Genomic DNA, 15971 nt, shown 5'->3' on the forward strand with positions numbered 1-15971 from the left:
TCCATACTACGACATATTCACTGAACCTATGCTCAAACTGAGTAATATTCATACGACATAAATACAAATACAATTAAAGAATCAATTACCCGAAATCAATCTTGTACTCTTACAATACTGTACAACAATGCATAAGTGTATGAGGAACAATGTAAAATGAACATAATGATAAAATCTGCATATGAATAATACAACACGTTTGCCAACAGGCGAGGACTTTTGGCACCTTCGTAATGGTCAGGGCAACATATGCCAGCTGCAACACATTATAGGCCTTTTCACCATACTGTTCCTAGACAGCAGGAATTTTCACCTCCTGAACCCACAAACTCTCAAGAGACTATAGTAACAACAGTAACAAAAATGTTCAAGATACAAAATACAAATACGTATACGCTCTTTACACCGCGAGCAGCATAATACTCAAAATACAGGCACAATAAATAATCTATCAAAACAACTCAACTGTCAATACGGTACAATACACTTGACTGTTAATAACTTTCTGGATATAAACTCAACCTAACCGGTACTGTCACTCTACAGTATACTAAACTCAATATATGCCAGTACTGTAACACCACAGTATAAAAGCACGCAATACAACACACACGTGCTTCACAATACACAAGACACGCTATACACCCATAGGACCGACGTCCAAATACAACCTAACATACGTACTTTGCACAGTAAAGTACAACCTAGCCAAAAGGGCAACAATTACAACTACGATTCAATTAACAATAAGGGTATGTACGGCATTTAAACAATAATAATATGTGTTACTTAATCTCTTACTATACTGGGGTCAGCTCGCTCGCGGATAACAAGACGAAGGAGACTCTTCGCTCGCGGTACAGGAAGCTCGCGGACATCAAGAATACGGCCATGGAGACTCCGTCACGCTAGCTCGCTATATACTGTAGTAGGTCCGCCATCTTGGAAACCCATGACTTCGAGCCAGAAGCCAAACCATCCAAAAACCTGAGGCATCCTGCCTCTAAGAAGGGTGACATCTCCTCACGGACTTTAGATAGTAAAGACAATGAATAACTCTGGGCAATTAACGATCCAGAAATTAATAAAAATGACAATACTAAAAGGGATAACGAGGCGAAGCCCCGGAGCTCTGCAGGGACGATGCTGCCATTAAAACGACGTATACAGAACTGAAGAAACACGTGGAAACAACTAACGCTACAAACTGACTATTACGAACTATTACGTAATACATGCAAATACTGAACGGGTGTACACTACAAAATTTCACTTCACTACATTACCATTTATCAAAAGATTAACACATGTCCATCTACTCTCTCCCCTCCAGTATGCACTTAATTTGACCTAAATTTGACCTTAACAATTATTAAACGATAAACGACTCCTCAGCCGGCATTGCTTAATCGTTTAACGCAATCTAGCTGCCATGTTTAACATGATTAAATGTAAGTTTTCTTCGTAGTTCTAAGGCCTTCCCGTAGGATTATGCTTACCAAAGAGATCCTGTATACTGCCGGGCTGGGCAGGCTGATGGTTGACAATACAGCAACGCCATTTCTCAAAAGATAAACACATGTCCATCTACTCTCTCCCCTCCAAGGGACAGTAACTTTTAAACGTATAGTGGTCAGTCGTGCCCAGCTACCGAAATTACAGTAAATAAATAATGACGCAAGCAATTGCGCTTTGACTTTAGCCGCTACCTAATATCCAGAGCCAGTCAATGGTCACTTGTGCCATGCTTGCAGAATAACAATAAACACTTGATTTTACCATGACACTTCGATGTCAGCCGCTCACTCATAGGCTATGTCAGTATGTAATAATTAAATGCCCTGATAACGGAAAAACAATGTTTTTATGACATTGTCATTGCGCTTCGATCTCAGCCTTGAAAGTGACATTATTTTACAGATGGGTGCTACATATTCAAGGCTGAAATTTACTGACTACTATGTTTGTGCCCTTTAAATACCTTTGAACGAGTAGTAGAGATTTCTGCCCCACAGAATGCACATGTTTATCATTTTAAAGTGATATAACCTATAAAATGAATTTTATTGGTTATAAAATTATTGTCAGTGCTGTACTCAGCTGAATATCATTTTCTTCTTTCTAAAGTAACTGTAAAATATTGTTGTTTGAATGTTACTTATATTTGCAAGATAATCCCTCTTTTTCTCCAGGAAAGATACCGGATGGTGGTCTGGGATGTCATCGTCTCAGTACGAATCTTCATAAATTGTTTAATTCCCGGTCGAGCCATGGAAAAAGTGGCATTAGGCAAATTATATTATTACAGGACACACAAAAGTTATAAACCTATTATTGAAATATGGCACAAGGTCGTTCAGAGTAACAACTTACTGATTGTTGGATAGCTAGCATATCTGATAAGAACGATTTTGGTAGCCAGTAAGCGAAATTTGGAAAAACAAGCTGTTGAGAGGCCTTCTTGATACACTGAAATCATAGGTCTAGATGTGTTGGCAAGAAGATGCTCTCACATTTTTCTGGCAGTACAACTGGCAAAAACCCGCAATAGGTGAAACACTTACTGGCATGTGATTCAGGAACTTCCCAAAACATCTCAAGGATAAATACGCATCGGCTTTTCCGGGAACATCACATGTTGTGACAACTACGTACAATCTAAGCCTGTGCGATGATCTTACTTAGCCAGAACAAAGAGCAAAATGTGCTTTGAATTTACCATTATGATATGTTAATAGATAATCCTATCTCAGAGCATTTAAACATTCAGCAAAGTCATTTGTTCTTGGCATCCTCAACTATGTTCCCTTAAAAAAACAGACAATATCTTGATCAAAGTTCCCATTAGGCGATGCAGACGTCATTCTCAGTACTTTTGTTCAAGAAATCCTGTTACTATTGTTATTTCCTATTTGTCGGTGTTCGTCTCTGAGCAGGATGTGGCACTAATCAGCTACCGCAAGATTGAGAAAGATATAAACTTATATCGAAACATTCACTTAATTAGAGCCGTAAAAGTAATACAGCGAATCATTAGTTCAAGACGCCTTGTATGATTTGCCGGAGCTTTTGATGCAGACCATATTACAGTGGATTCTTTGAACAATTCAGAATATTAATAGTTTTGTTGAATAAATCCTGTTATTCAATGCTGCATGTCCGTCGCTGGAGAGGACGTTGGAAAGAAAAAGAAAATTGTTAAATGTTCAGATAACTGAAACGGCACAAATAAGCTACCATACGATTTGGAAAGCTCTGAAAGGATATCGAAACACTCACTTAATTATAGCGAGCAGAGTAACACAGCCATTCATTTGAACAAGAAGCATTATATGTATTTTGCGGACTTTTTAGTGTAGACCATATTATAATGGATACTTTGCGCAATTCTGAAACGATAATCTACTTTATGCTGTTTTTAGTAAGCTATTCAGTGGGAACACAGAAAATGGCAAGGACTTCTGAAAATGTTTCCATGGATTGTTCAGAGAAAGATTCATACAAAATACGTTGGGAATATAACCACAAAGTAATTTTTTCTCTCGGGCTGAATGTTGGGCATCGTTGGGACAACGAGGTATACTTATCAAGTAATGGTACTCTCATCATTCAAAATTTAAATCTTGATCACGAGGGAAATTACTCGTGTTATGAAAAATCAACGTTGGTGAGATCCTACATACTCGATATTCAAGGTAATTATTTTGTGTAGCTGTTATATCTGTAATATTTTGTGAGAAGACTTATTGTAAAATTCAATATCATTCAATGTTCCGCATTTTCTCGGTGTCGCTTGCGAACGAAGGGGGATCAAATCCTAAATTTCCTAAACGCAAGATTCTACTTATAAACACTCTCCATACGGTAGCAGTTTTAACTAGTTCTTTTCCAGATGTAATATATTTAAGAGACTATGAATATCAACTTTTAATCAGCCGTTGTATATACATACAGCTAACCTAATCTGTAATCCAAACACGTTCAGTGCCAAGCTGGTTGTTATTTCAAATACTCGTCCTAACTGAAACAAAAATCACAACAATATACCTCACCACAGCTATATATGTACAAACTTACATGTATTCATAATATTATGTGAATTGTATAAGTTATAAAACCAACTTTTAATTTCTCTTTAGTCACTCCTACGATGTATATTACTTCAAATAGTCGTAACGCCTCTAAAGAAATTCTTACTGATGGGACAAAGGAAAATTCACTGACATGCCACGCGAAAGGAGCTAAGCCCAGAGTTCATCTGTCATGGTTTCAAGGAGGGAGTCCCATTGCTGATTTGGAGGAAACGATAGTTGAAGATCAACATGATAATAGGACATTTAGCACTTCGTTGATTGTGATTTTTCCGGAATTTCATGGATCGAAGAATATGACATGTATGACTACAGATTTTATGTTTGGTAATATGTTTACCAGTGTTATATTGACTCACATAGGTAAGTGATAAGATATTAATAAGTAGCTCCTAAAAGGTGAGTATTTTTAACGTTGAGGGAAACGATTCTCACTGAAATAAGTTAATGAAACTGTTTTTTCTGTAACATTTACATTATCAATAGAAGAGAATTAGCGTTATATTCTTTCTCTTTTTTTTTTAACTTGTATTTGCTGTCGATATTTCTAATAACGACGGTATTTTTGTGTAATGAAGAGAGGAATATTTAACTTTATCGCAAGAACATGTGTATATATATATGTAACAGTTATTGTTTTGTCATTTAATGTTTGCATAAAGATATATTTTCTTTGTATCACAGGTCAGATAATTTTGACAGTGAATGGCAGAATTGTTCAATCAATGTTCTCCACTGGGATTGATGAAGAAATATTCGTTGAATGTAGACTCAATGACAGTTCAGCAAATATTACGTGGACATGGATGCAATACGACGGAAAAGCAAACTCTACAATATCGAAAGATGTTTATTCTACTCATTCCTCGACAGTGTTAAAAATGATTTTCTCTGCTAATGAGACGATTTTATCTTGTAGTGCCAACTCTACTGGTTCTGCAGGATCAGTCATCTTATCACGGGATATTGTAATACGGTTGAAAGGTGTGTAATTGCTTGTAGTTGTACATGATCTTTCAATCTTTCCTGTTTAGCTTTTTCTTAAATTGTCAAATCGAAGATCGATTAATTTCATAATGAAGGACAGCGTCGTCGTCTATCAATGAATATTTATTTTTGTTTCTCAGATAAGACAGGGTCAGTTCTAACTTGGACAATTAAAGTGCTGATGACAGTCTCCTTTATTATTGGCTCATGCCTTCTTATAGCTGTGTGCTGCAGGCGCAAAAGAGGTAACATGATATACTTGGTATTAATTTTCACTTATATTTCACTAATATTGTTATTATTATGTACAGTGGAATGACGACCATCCTGATTACTGGTACAGCCACAGTGGTTCTAGTGTGTGATTAAGAATTTTAACTGTCAATGAGATCGTATTACGCACGATTGTACAGAGTGCACCCTGGTACCGTACCCTGGTACGTGTCATTTATGTATTCAAGTGTTTATGCAAGTATTCATTTACGCATTTATTATTTATTTGTGTCATACCTATTGTCTTGCAGGATACCAAGAAGAGGTGCCACGTAGGTATGTCAATGTATCTCTGCTGATATTTTTCGATCTCTTCAGTACTTTTTAATTATCGTTTTGTTACAATCCACGTACGTTTCTCTGGGTTTCAATAAGGACGACATAAATAAGTGAAAATACATGGAAAGATGTTGACGTCTGATCATAATTATTTAATTACATATTTGTTTGAAAACCTTTATTGCAATTTTAATTGAATGTCATTTCCTTTGCGTAGTATTGATATTCCAATGAACGAGGATTTGATGTCAGAAGACCCGATGCAACTTTATCTTCGTAAGTAATACTAAAGTGGGTCGTTGGACAGTTATGTTGGTACTAACGATAATTTATGACATATATATATATATATATATATATATATATACATATATATATATACATATATATATATACATATATATATACATATATATATATATACATATATATATACATATATATATATATACATATATATATATATATATATATATATATTATATGTTAGTGGAACCATATCAATCAGCTGACAGAAAAGCCTTATTATCTATTTCAGAAACTTTTGACACTCCGAGCCGACTGCAACTGAAGCATTTACATGAATTTTCATTTACTTTGATGTCCCTGTTTACTCGTGATTGTCATTCCATGGGTAACCAAACAACTGAAAGAGTTAATCAATTGTATTCAATTCGACTTGCAAATATGTCCACTGCCTAAAAGATATTCTGCGTCTTGTCTATGTGAGGTGAAGTGAGAAAATGTCCAAAATTGATTTAAATAGTATTTTTTCCCTATGGCTTAGCTGGCCCGTCAAGGGACATCGATCAACCTGATGATGCCTCGGACAAGTTGAAAAATATTACGCTTACATCGAGACTTTCATCAAGCGGTCAGATCGAATATTGGCTGGCCACTACAGAGAATGCACGGAACTCCACAGTTATTGCAAAATTCATGTCGGGTATGTCATTAACAATCTAAAGTGACATTTTTAGACGTAAACTTGTTGCCCATTGTTATTTCGATGACCCGTGTATTCCTAACATATCCGGTAACAGAAATGTAAAATTGAAAATGTTGTTTTGCACCTAATTAACTTTTTCGACCTCAGTCAGACTTTCTCCCTAGTGTGGCTTGTTTGAATGTGTAGATGGAAACGACACGTCCAAAATATCGCACTTATACACTACGTCGCAAATACCAATTTCAGTGTAGCATTTCATGCTACAAGATGCTGCCAACCTTATGTGAAGTAACTAAAAGAAACAGTTGAAATGTTTAACCTCCGTACATGACCGCAATAGAATTAGGTACGTTCTTGTTACAAATCGTTTGATAATATCTTTTAATTTGCAGAAACAGCGACGATTTCTCAGCTTTTAACATTTCGTGCCCTCGCGAAGAACCTACTTTTACTAACAAACCATGACAACGTGGTACAACTGCTCCACACGGAGGTGAATGAAGGTACACCACCTTTATTTTTGTTTTCCGTAACTTACAGTATATGAGTTAGGACTGTAATAAGATTGGCAAAATGTCCGGTATAATGCAGGACAATTCTGAAAGTCAGTGCATTGTTCTCCATACGGCATGACCTTTCGACGAACCGAGAATAAGGTTATAAGCAAATCTGTTATTCTCCTAATTGGTAAAGCCTGTCAACCTGCATTTGTTTGCCGTTCATCTTAACGACAATTAAGTCTCACAACTTTTACGCAATGTTTTACAATATCATTACAAAGCGTTCCATGTCCGTTTATAATTTCATTATGCCGAAAATATTAGTTTGTTTTCAGGTGTCTTTCCTGTAATGCTTGACTATGACATCAATGGAATAATGCCTTTAATTTTGAGCACAGTAAACAAACTAAAAATGTGATTGCTTAGTTCAGACATTATTTGACTCCAATTACAGACAGTTCTTGTCACATTGCTTGTAATAAGAGGCTTGCATTAAAATTAGCCACAACCCCTGTTACAATGTGAACAACTTGGCGGGGCCGATGTCCAGTACGAAACGTTGTCTTGGTTTCTCCAGCGTTGCTATTCAGACCTTTGCTATAATACTTTGTAATTCCTGTCAGAGGGTAACAATCAAACAATTGTTTCAATATTTGTTTTACTAGTGCAGTGTTACATGTACTGTGAATACACTGGTGCCACTAACTTACGAAGTTACCTGCTTAATCTACATCCAGAGTCCACAACATTTAATATTGTACCTCAATTAATAAGGTTTGCCGAAAATGTCGCCGATGCAATGGAGTTTTTACACAACAACAAGGTAAGCTGCTCGTTTCGGGCATTATCCTTACCAAATATGTATTTCAACTTGTCTTTACTAAAACGAACTGTAGTAATAAATTCGTTGTCTCTGTTCAAGATGTAATGTCGAAAATAAATTCTTTTCTGTTAGTTCAGCCACCCAGCTCTCTGTTCCCGGAAGGTTTTAATCACTGACAAGGGAGTGTGCAAAGTTTACGACATTTGGCAAAATGAACTCGCAAGTCAGCGAGTAGCCATCATTTTGACAAAGGTAAAGTACTACTTTTACACTATATATGCATGGATATTGCTGTTATTTCTTTGTATCAGTGTCTCTCATTAAAGGCTTCCATAAACGCAACACATACGGGGTTTGTTTACGTTTGAACACTTTGTAAAGAACACAGCCAACACTTACAGTTACATTTGGATCACCTTTCATTTACTATCATCATTAGGAAAACGTCCCAAGTGCTTGGCTAGCACCTGAAACTTTACTTTTTGGTCAGTACTCGGGCAAGTCGGATGTTTGGTCATTTGGAGTGCTCCTCTGGGAAGTATTCTCCTATGGTAAGAAGTTTGTTATTGAAGACAATCAAATTAATTGCCTGATACCTGGTGAAATATACTTTAACGAGACAAATGTTAACTCTTTCAGATTCGTTGAGAGCTAAACAAGCATCTTTCGTCCAAGACTGAATGTGTAGATATCAGAGATAATCCTTTTAAATCATTGTAGGATTCCCTTTAAGGGTATGTTCAACATTGTTACAGTAAAACATTGCTGTTATTCACCTTCTCATTTATAAGCTTCATGTTTTATTTTTCTCACATTACCCTTTAGGGGAAATTCCCTATCGGTACTGTAACAAAGATGAGATAGAAACTTTTGTGAAACATTCAAACAATCTTCTTCAACCAACGGCCTGTCCAGGCGGAATGTAAGTCGATATATTTTAATATTATACACGGATCTTAACTGTAAATACGACTTACCACAACATCAGATATCTTTTCAATACTTGATGTAATTAAAAAAAAACTTCCCTTAGCTTCTTCATATAAAAGTGAAACTTCCTTAGCAAGATATTTTGTTTAAATGATTATCAGGGCCGAATGGCTACTTTTAGTTAACGTGATACACAGTTTTGCTCTTGTTTTCAAAAATATTTTTTCAGCTTTCTCGAATGCGGCATAAATATTTGGTCAGTTTATGCAGAGGTTTACCTGAAATAACAATATCTATGCCAATTAGAGTAAAACCGTTTTATAGTTTCTATTAACTGTAACCCATAGCGTTTATTATAATATCGGAAACATGCATGTTTATCGTTGCTGAAGTCTTTTTCGCAAACGTCACTCGCGGTTAATTTCTAACTACATTCACGAATTGCCAAACAGTTGTAAACACAATAATTTTACGGTTCTAGCTACAGCCTCATGCTTTCTTCGTGGGAAATTACGGATTCCAAGAGACCGACATTTGAATGTATCAGAGAAACCATATGTGACATCATGACACATTCTGATCAGGTTTGTTCACAAATTATATTTATCTCACAAAACATCGGTTTGAGCAAACTTCAACATATGACAGGGAAAATATGTAACCCTATTATGACAGTTTCAATATCTTACTACATTAACATAGCAAGAATTTATATGAATAGAACTTTGAATAGGAAGTTTCAAATGTCGAGTGCCACGACATTTCGTGGATTGATTTATAATATGGTAAATGAGGCACTTAGCAGACCCAAGTGCTTCAACCTTGTTTAATGATGCTAGAAAATACGAATATAGTAGGAACGTTATTTTACTGTTTCATGGAGAGTTTCTCACCCAATTGAAAGCGTTATCATGGCGTTTAGATTATCTAATTTCTTTTACTTCAAATGCTATTTTATCTTTATGAAGGTTTCTCTGAAATGTTATTATTATAATTATATATTGTAATCTTTTTTAGAGCTATTGTGACTCAGCGTTTGATGATGCATTCCACTCTTCCTACAACTGTCTGTACCATGACGTCACTGAAACTGATCGTTGAATTCGTTTACCTTCATCATTACCTTTATGTTAGCACTGTATAATGTGCATCTTCATTAAGCTTGTAAATAGCAAATTAAGACAATTGTTCATTTACGGTCGTTTTCAATTACATGACTATATCATATTCGAGTAGGAGAAAGATGATTTATGCTTGCAATTTATGTTGTTATTTTCAATGTGTATTAAACCTGAGAACGCCTATGACAGTGATGTTGAATTTGCAATGCTTGTAAGCTATGGTAATGTTGGTGAACCATGCACATATTCTTCATTGTGTGATAGTGTGCGGTGCTAAGATTTCAGTTTCTCTTAAGGATTTAGACGACAAATATCTTCTGAATCTGATCAGATGTAATAACGCAAGTGGAAACATGTTTGTAGAAGAAATCTTTTAAGAGCTATGTTTGTATAATATTGTGTAGGGTTGAGTTTTGTTTGAATAGCAAGTACATGTCAATATGTGGTAAGAGTTGGCTACAAAAAAATAAAACTCGGCTTGAACTGTAGTTGCTCTTTTTTTCCGTCATAATGTTGTGCCTGTCCAGACGATTGAAATTGAGAATCTATCCCTGAAAATATTCTTAATCAGCAGTGTCCATAAAATATCGTTCATAGTTAAGGACATTTTCATTTGCTGCATTTGCCGTTGCAACAGTAATTTTGATCTACAAATAGATAATGTTCAGGTGGACATTCTTTTCCCTACTTATTGTATATCTGGCTGTAGGAACACCACAACCTTTGTCACATAAAGTTTGTTTCCTGTAACAACTGTCCATTAGATATTCTTTACAATCATGACGTTCCGTTTAGTTGGGATATGTACATGTGTATTATATTTTACTTGATATCATGAAGTTACTTCCGGACCCATTAAGGCCAACGTGTAGAAACAGAAATAGCATTAGCTCTTGTTTATAACAATACTCCACAATATTGAATAAGATAATTATGTCTTTCACACTTTCGAACTTAGGAACCTTATATCATATGGTAACATTGAGGACGGGATTTTCAGTGCCGTTATACCGTACCAAATATCGTTTGTAAAACATTTTACTCCAGGGGATTTTTAGTCTTGCGCCTGTATTGAAACTTCAAAAGGAAATGAACAATTGCACAAGTTATGAGTTATATTAAAGGTAACGGTGCGTTTGATAGACGCTGTCATTTAATGATATTGAAATCATATATGAACTTTGCTTCTATTATTTTGAAAAACTTCAGGTCATTCTTAGAGGAAAAATTACTTTTTTATGCTCTAGGATTTAACGAACACGTTGAATAATCATTTTAACATTTCCCTTAAGAACCTTAAAATTTGTGAAGCAAGAAATTGCAAACGCTACTAATTTTATTTCTGGAACACACGTTTGTAGGTGGAGTTCTTTGAACTACATCCTGAGTATTATTTGTGGATTTGTCCTTTTTCATTGCACCAATGCATGGCCTGTAAATGTCAATCCATAAAATGTCTCCCTCGACGACAAAGTATTCATAAACTTCTAAAAAAACTACCTAAAAATTACATGAAAAAGCAAAAACTTTGAACTGGTAAGCAAAACCCTCACTTATCATGTTCACACGGGTTTAACATCTGCAACAAAATAATACTTCGAGAGGGGTTGTTTTACTTTTTTCAATTTTCTTTTGCGATACAATTCATCAAAAGTACATGATGATTTCACTGCAAATTTTAACTAATAAAATCTAATAAACACTTAGCATCTCTGAGGGGCGCCCGTTCCCCGAGTTATTTCTATTGTATAAAGATTGATTTTTAATTTTCAGACTAGTAACTTCTAGTTTCATTAAGCAATTACACATCGAAATAAATATTGCTGAACAATGGCAATTTTAATGACACTTAAAATCAACATGTATTTTCTGAAAGGTCTACTTAAACATAGCAATATGATAGCGAAGTATCATTTGTACTGTTAAATTAGTGTTGCTGCTAAAATATACAAGACATGTTGACTATTTGAAGTACTTGTACGATGACTTTGTTTCTGAGCTGTTTTTATTTGGTTTCTGATGATGATATCGAAGGTTTGTTTGTTACAGATTGCATGATGCTCTCAACCAAATTCTGCCCTCCTCTCCCCGTCACCCATCCTCACCCTCTCACCAACTTCTTTTTTGTTTGAAATTTAAAGACTTCCTTTAAACCTATATGTTACATGGCTACATTCCTCATTTGCCTAGCCGGGAACAGTTTAAATTATGAAACAATATGTCTGTCCGTGATCAGGGAGATAAATGATCACATAATGATTTAATTCAGCGGCACCATAATGGAGTTCAACATCGGGCGCTGATCTCCATGACGACATTTGGCAAGAGGTAGGTTGTATGGAATGATCGACAGAATCTTGACGGTCATTGGCAAAAATATGCCATAGGTTCGAGTTATCGTAACGTGTGAGCTATAATCCATCAAAGCTTAATAAAGATTCAATGTCGGTATAGAACCGTTTCTAAGGGTGGGCCGGGATGTCAGAATTTCCATTTCCCATTTTTCATACCTAATGACACCCCTATAACGATCTTTACATATACCTAACATGCAAATTAGCCTTATTGGGATATTTTGAAACGGTTTAGCCGTGAACCAACACACACTGAACCACCTTCGCTGACTGTTAGTGGGGAGAACGCTACATGTGGATTCTGCCATAGTTTAGCCGACCGACTGAAAATGAATCTGGATGAGTCGTAGTCGCCGGAATATGCACATAGCCAGACTAAATAATATTATGCACCTTACCATGGTCGAGCAGTTGTGCAGTGCAGTGAATTAACGGATTAGTAATTATCTACTCCATCAGTGACCCTCATTGCCTAATAAACAAACGTAATGTTAGGTCAAGCGAGGAATTAGCCTAATAGGAAACTCTTTAGAACGATATAGATACTGCGCATGATCCTGCTGATCAACCCCATATACAGTTGTAGAATCAGTACACTTCAGTCTGACAGGATGCCGCCGGGCCTATTTTCAAACTCCTTGCACCGCCTCTACTTGTAATGGATACCTATAATACTCAATTAACTTAGTACAGGGTGATTTAAAAATGTTTAATAGCATTAACAGTTTAAAGGATTGTGTAACAACATTGTTTAAAAACATTAATGGTGAAAGACAATTTAATATGCTTCTTATTACTAATAAATAAGCACTTAAGCTACACAAAAACTATACAAAGTTAACATGCCATAAAATATCATTAAATAGAAACTACCGAGATAACCTTTAAGTCCTCCAAGATCCTAGCTCATGTATACTATGCTTATAAAAATGTTTTCTAAGAGAAATGATCACGTCAATAAATGCTTGGCTTTTTGAAAATTTAAGTGAGTAAACTCCCAGTATTATATGGTCTGTTTTGTGCATGATGGTGGAGTGCTGTGGTGACAAGGACGTAGCTATTAACATTACTCTGGAACATCAAGGAAACTTCAATTAAGAAGAATCCAGAAGGAGATCGCTGGCTTATGCATCAATGAAAGTTGTTGAATTATTTGTAAAGTTAGTAAGAATTACCAGTTGGCGGTAAATTATGTCAAACTGGGGTTTTGGAGAAGAAAAAGCATCTTAGATGATAAGCCCACCGCATTTCGAGCTTAAAAGACTTTACCTAAGTACAGTAATTTGTAGTCAGCATAACCAAATATTACACCAGATTATGCAAGCAACATTTCCTTGAAAAATTTCGGTTTACCTGAGCATAGTCTCACATTCAGAAGGTATTTTCCTTATGCAACCAAGACGAATAATTTTATGAGAATACTCAGAGAAACTTCACAATATACGCACAAAGGGAATTTTGTCCCAAATTTTGAAAGGTTTTGCCTACATTAAAATTAATACAAATAACTGCAATGTCATAGGCTTCTCCTTATCCTCGTGTCTAGTTTTGTGAACATTATAATATAATATGAAATTGAAGCACATTTTTACTGCCTGCAATTTATTAAGTACCACACTTAAACTTTCATAATTTGATTTGATCTGATATGGAGTAATTACAATTGTAAATCAACACCAAAATGACTATGATCTGCACAGTGTTGACTTTTGAAATCAATTCTGTAGCACGTAAGGTTTACGACACGGAGAGTCAATATGACATCGTACTGTAAATCGTCAGAACGATATCAATAACATTTAAAAGGTACAAAATTAGACTAATTGTGAACAGTATATGCGCATCTGCGATAACTCTTTCAATGTTGGTATTCTTTCACTACAATGATACCATTACATTGCTGTAACACAAATCTAGAAGTATTATGTGGAAACTATTTGCTTTCTGAAGAGTAATATTAATTGGAATTGCACACGATAGTTGGCGTAAAACAAATGCTTGACAAAACTTGACATCGTAAGACTTCGCAAAAACATCCGTCATCAATAAAATAAGAATTGTTTATACACCTTAGTATTTACACAGTTCTAGAATCAAATCATAATAATATGATACGGTGATGTCATACATGTAATGCGAGTTGATGTAAACCTCCGCCGAACTTAACCTTTACTTCACTGTCACATTCGTGACAATTCGGTAAATGCCTGGCAGTGCAAGTTTTGAAATCTTTGAAAGTGAAAATGTAATATTACGCGTTAAATAAACATTGCCGTTAAATGACCGTACAAATCACTTATTAAAAGATAAAACTCCTACATTACCCAATGAACTTTCACATTATAATGTAAAGAGAAGCAGTATGTTTAAGTTTATATTAACAATTGAAATTATATAAAGTGAAATATTATTGTTAAAATTCTTGCTACAGTATCGATAGGGAATTCCCCCAAGGTATTGTGAGAAAAACATTACAATTAAAAGTCAAATATAATATTCGCAAAGTATCTTTTAACGAAAAAAGACTGTCAACTGTCATTGTCAGAATCCTACATTATCATCCATCGAACTACATTTCCCTGTCACATCCGTGACAATTCTTACACCGCCTGGCAATACACGCTTGAAATACATGACTATTTGATGTCCATATTTAATGAGAATTATGTGAAGTGAAATATAACAGTTAAAATTCTATTCTATGTGAATAATATTGAAAGGTGTCCACTTACATGCCGTCTAGACGGTTGTAGGAGATTGTTTGAATTTCTAACGAATAGTCCTGTCTTTGCTACAAATTGAAAGTAAAATCTAAACGTGGTGATATTCTTGACATTTACATTGTCGAGATATGAAGCATAGATAAATGTCTGAGACCAAAGCACATTTACATACTGTGAAGTAATCAGTTCATTGATCGCGATGCAAAGAGTCTACATTTCGTTCTGCTAAAGTACTTTTACCTGGTGTCAATTAATTCGCATGGTGGTCAATGAACTTAGTAAAACTGAGTCAGTACGGCTTAATTAGAATATGTAACACTTAAATGGAATTGGGGGGATAATGTTGAACAGCTTGTCATAAAAGACGGTTTAACATTTACCCCCTATTTTTGGTCAATGGAATGCATCCTACGTAAATGCAATTCATTAACACATATGTTAAATTTTATTTCACTAAAGTAGGATTCATATTTACAGATGTGAATTTGGTAATATTGGCCTATATGTTACTTAGTAGAATACATTTCGACTTAGGTAACATTGAATCCTATTGGTAAATGTTAAAACAGCTTGCCATACAGCCGCATCTTATCCGACTGAAGTCTACAGATCCTTCCACTGCACATGGTGTCGATTGCAACTCCATCTGTTAGCAGGATCATGCACATTATCTATTCCCATTCTTAACAAGGCTCTATCTCGCTTGACGTGACATCAGTGCATACTGTACGATACTAAATACGAGTCTTTTCCCAACAATGCTGTGTGCACCCCATACCTCTCCTCATTCAAGCATTAGTCCCATACATATATATATATATCGCACATATAATTATATCAACTAAAATTGTAATTTGATTACAGCAAAACTAGATAAAAGTTGAATAAGAATGAGATATGTATATAAATCAAGAGAAGAATTAACTTTGTCATGGTCATGT

At 35.3% G+C, this 15971-nt stretch overlaps 1 protein-coding gene across 3 annotated transcripts; it reads left to right on the top strand.

The window, feature by feature from the left end:
• The first annotated feature begins 1840 nt into the window (after positions 1-1840).
• LOC139982920 (uncharacterized) lies at positions 1841-15776 on the top strand. Of its 3 annotated transcripts, none has more exons than XM_071996120.1 (14): positions 1841-3695; positions 4140-4454; positions 4776-5075; positions 5219-5323; positions 5603-5627; positions 5848-5906; positions 6418-6576; positions 6972-7082; positions 7745-7902; positions 8035-8154; positions 8342-8453; positions 8728-8824; positions 9314-9416; positions 9850-15776. In XM_071996120.1, the coding sequence occupies exons 1-14, from the start codon at positions 3371-3373 to the stop codon at positions 9931-9933; spliced, it is 2073 nt and encodes a 690-aa protein (XP_071852221.1). In that variant the 5' UTR covers positions 1841-3370; the 3' UTR covers positions 9934-15776. The 3 variants fall into 3 exon arrangements, with proteins under 3 accessions (XP_071852221.1, XP_071852222.1, XP_071852223.1); XM_071996121.1 differs by having other exon boundaries at positions 9320-9416; XM_071996122.1 differs by lacking the exons at positions 8728-8824; positions 9314-9416; positions 9850-15776 and adding an exon at positions 8542-8698.
• The last annotated feature ends 195 nt before the right edge of the window (positions 15777-15971 follow it).

The sequence above is a fragment of the Apostichopus japonicus genome, chromosome 16 (genome assembly GCF_037975245.1).
Source record: "Apostichopus japonicus isolate 1M-3 chromosome 16, ASM3797524v1, whole genome shotgun sequence".
Classification (NCBI taxonomy): domain Eukaryota; kingdom Metazoa; phylum Echinodermata; class Holothuroidea; order Aspidochirotida; family Stichopodidae; genus Apostichopus; species Apostichopus japonicus.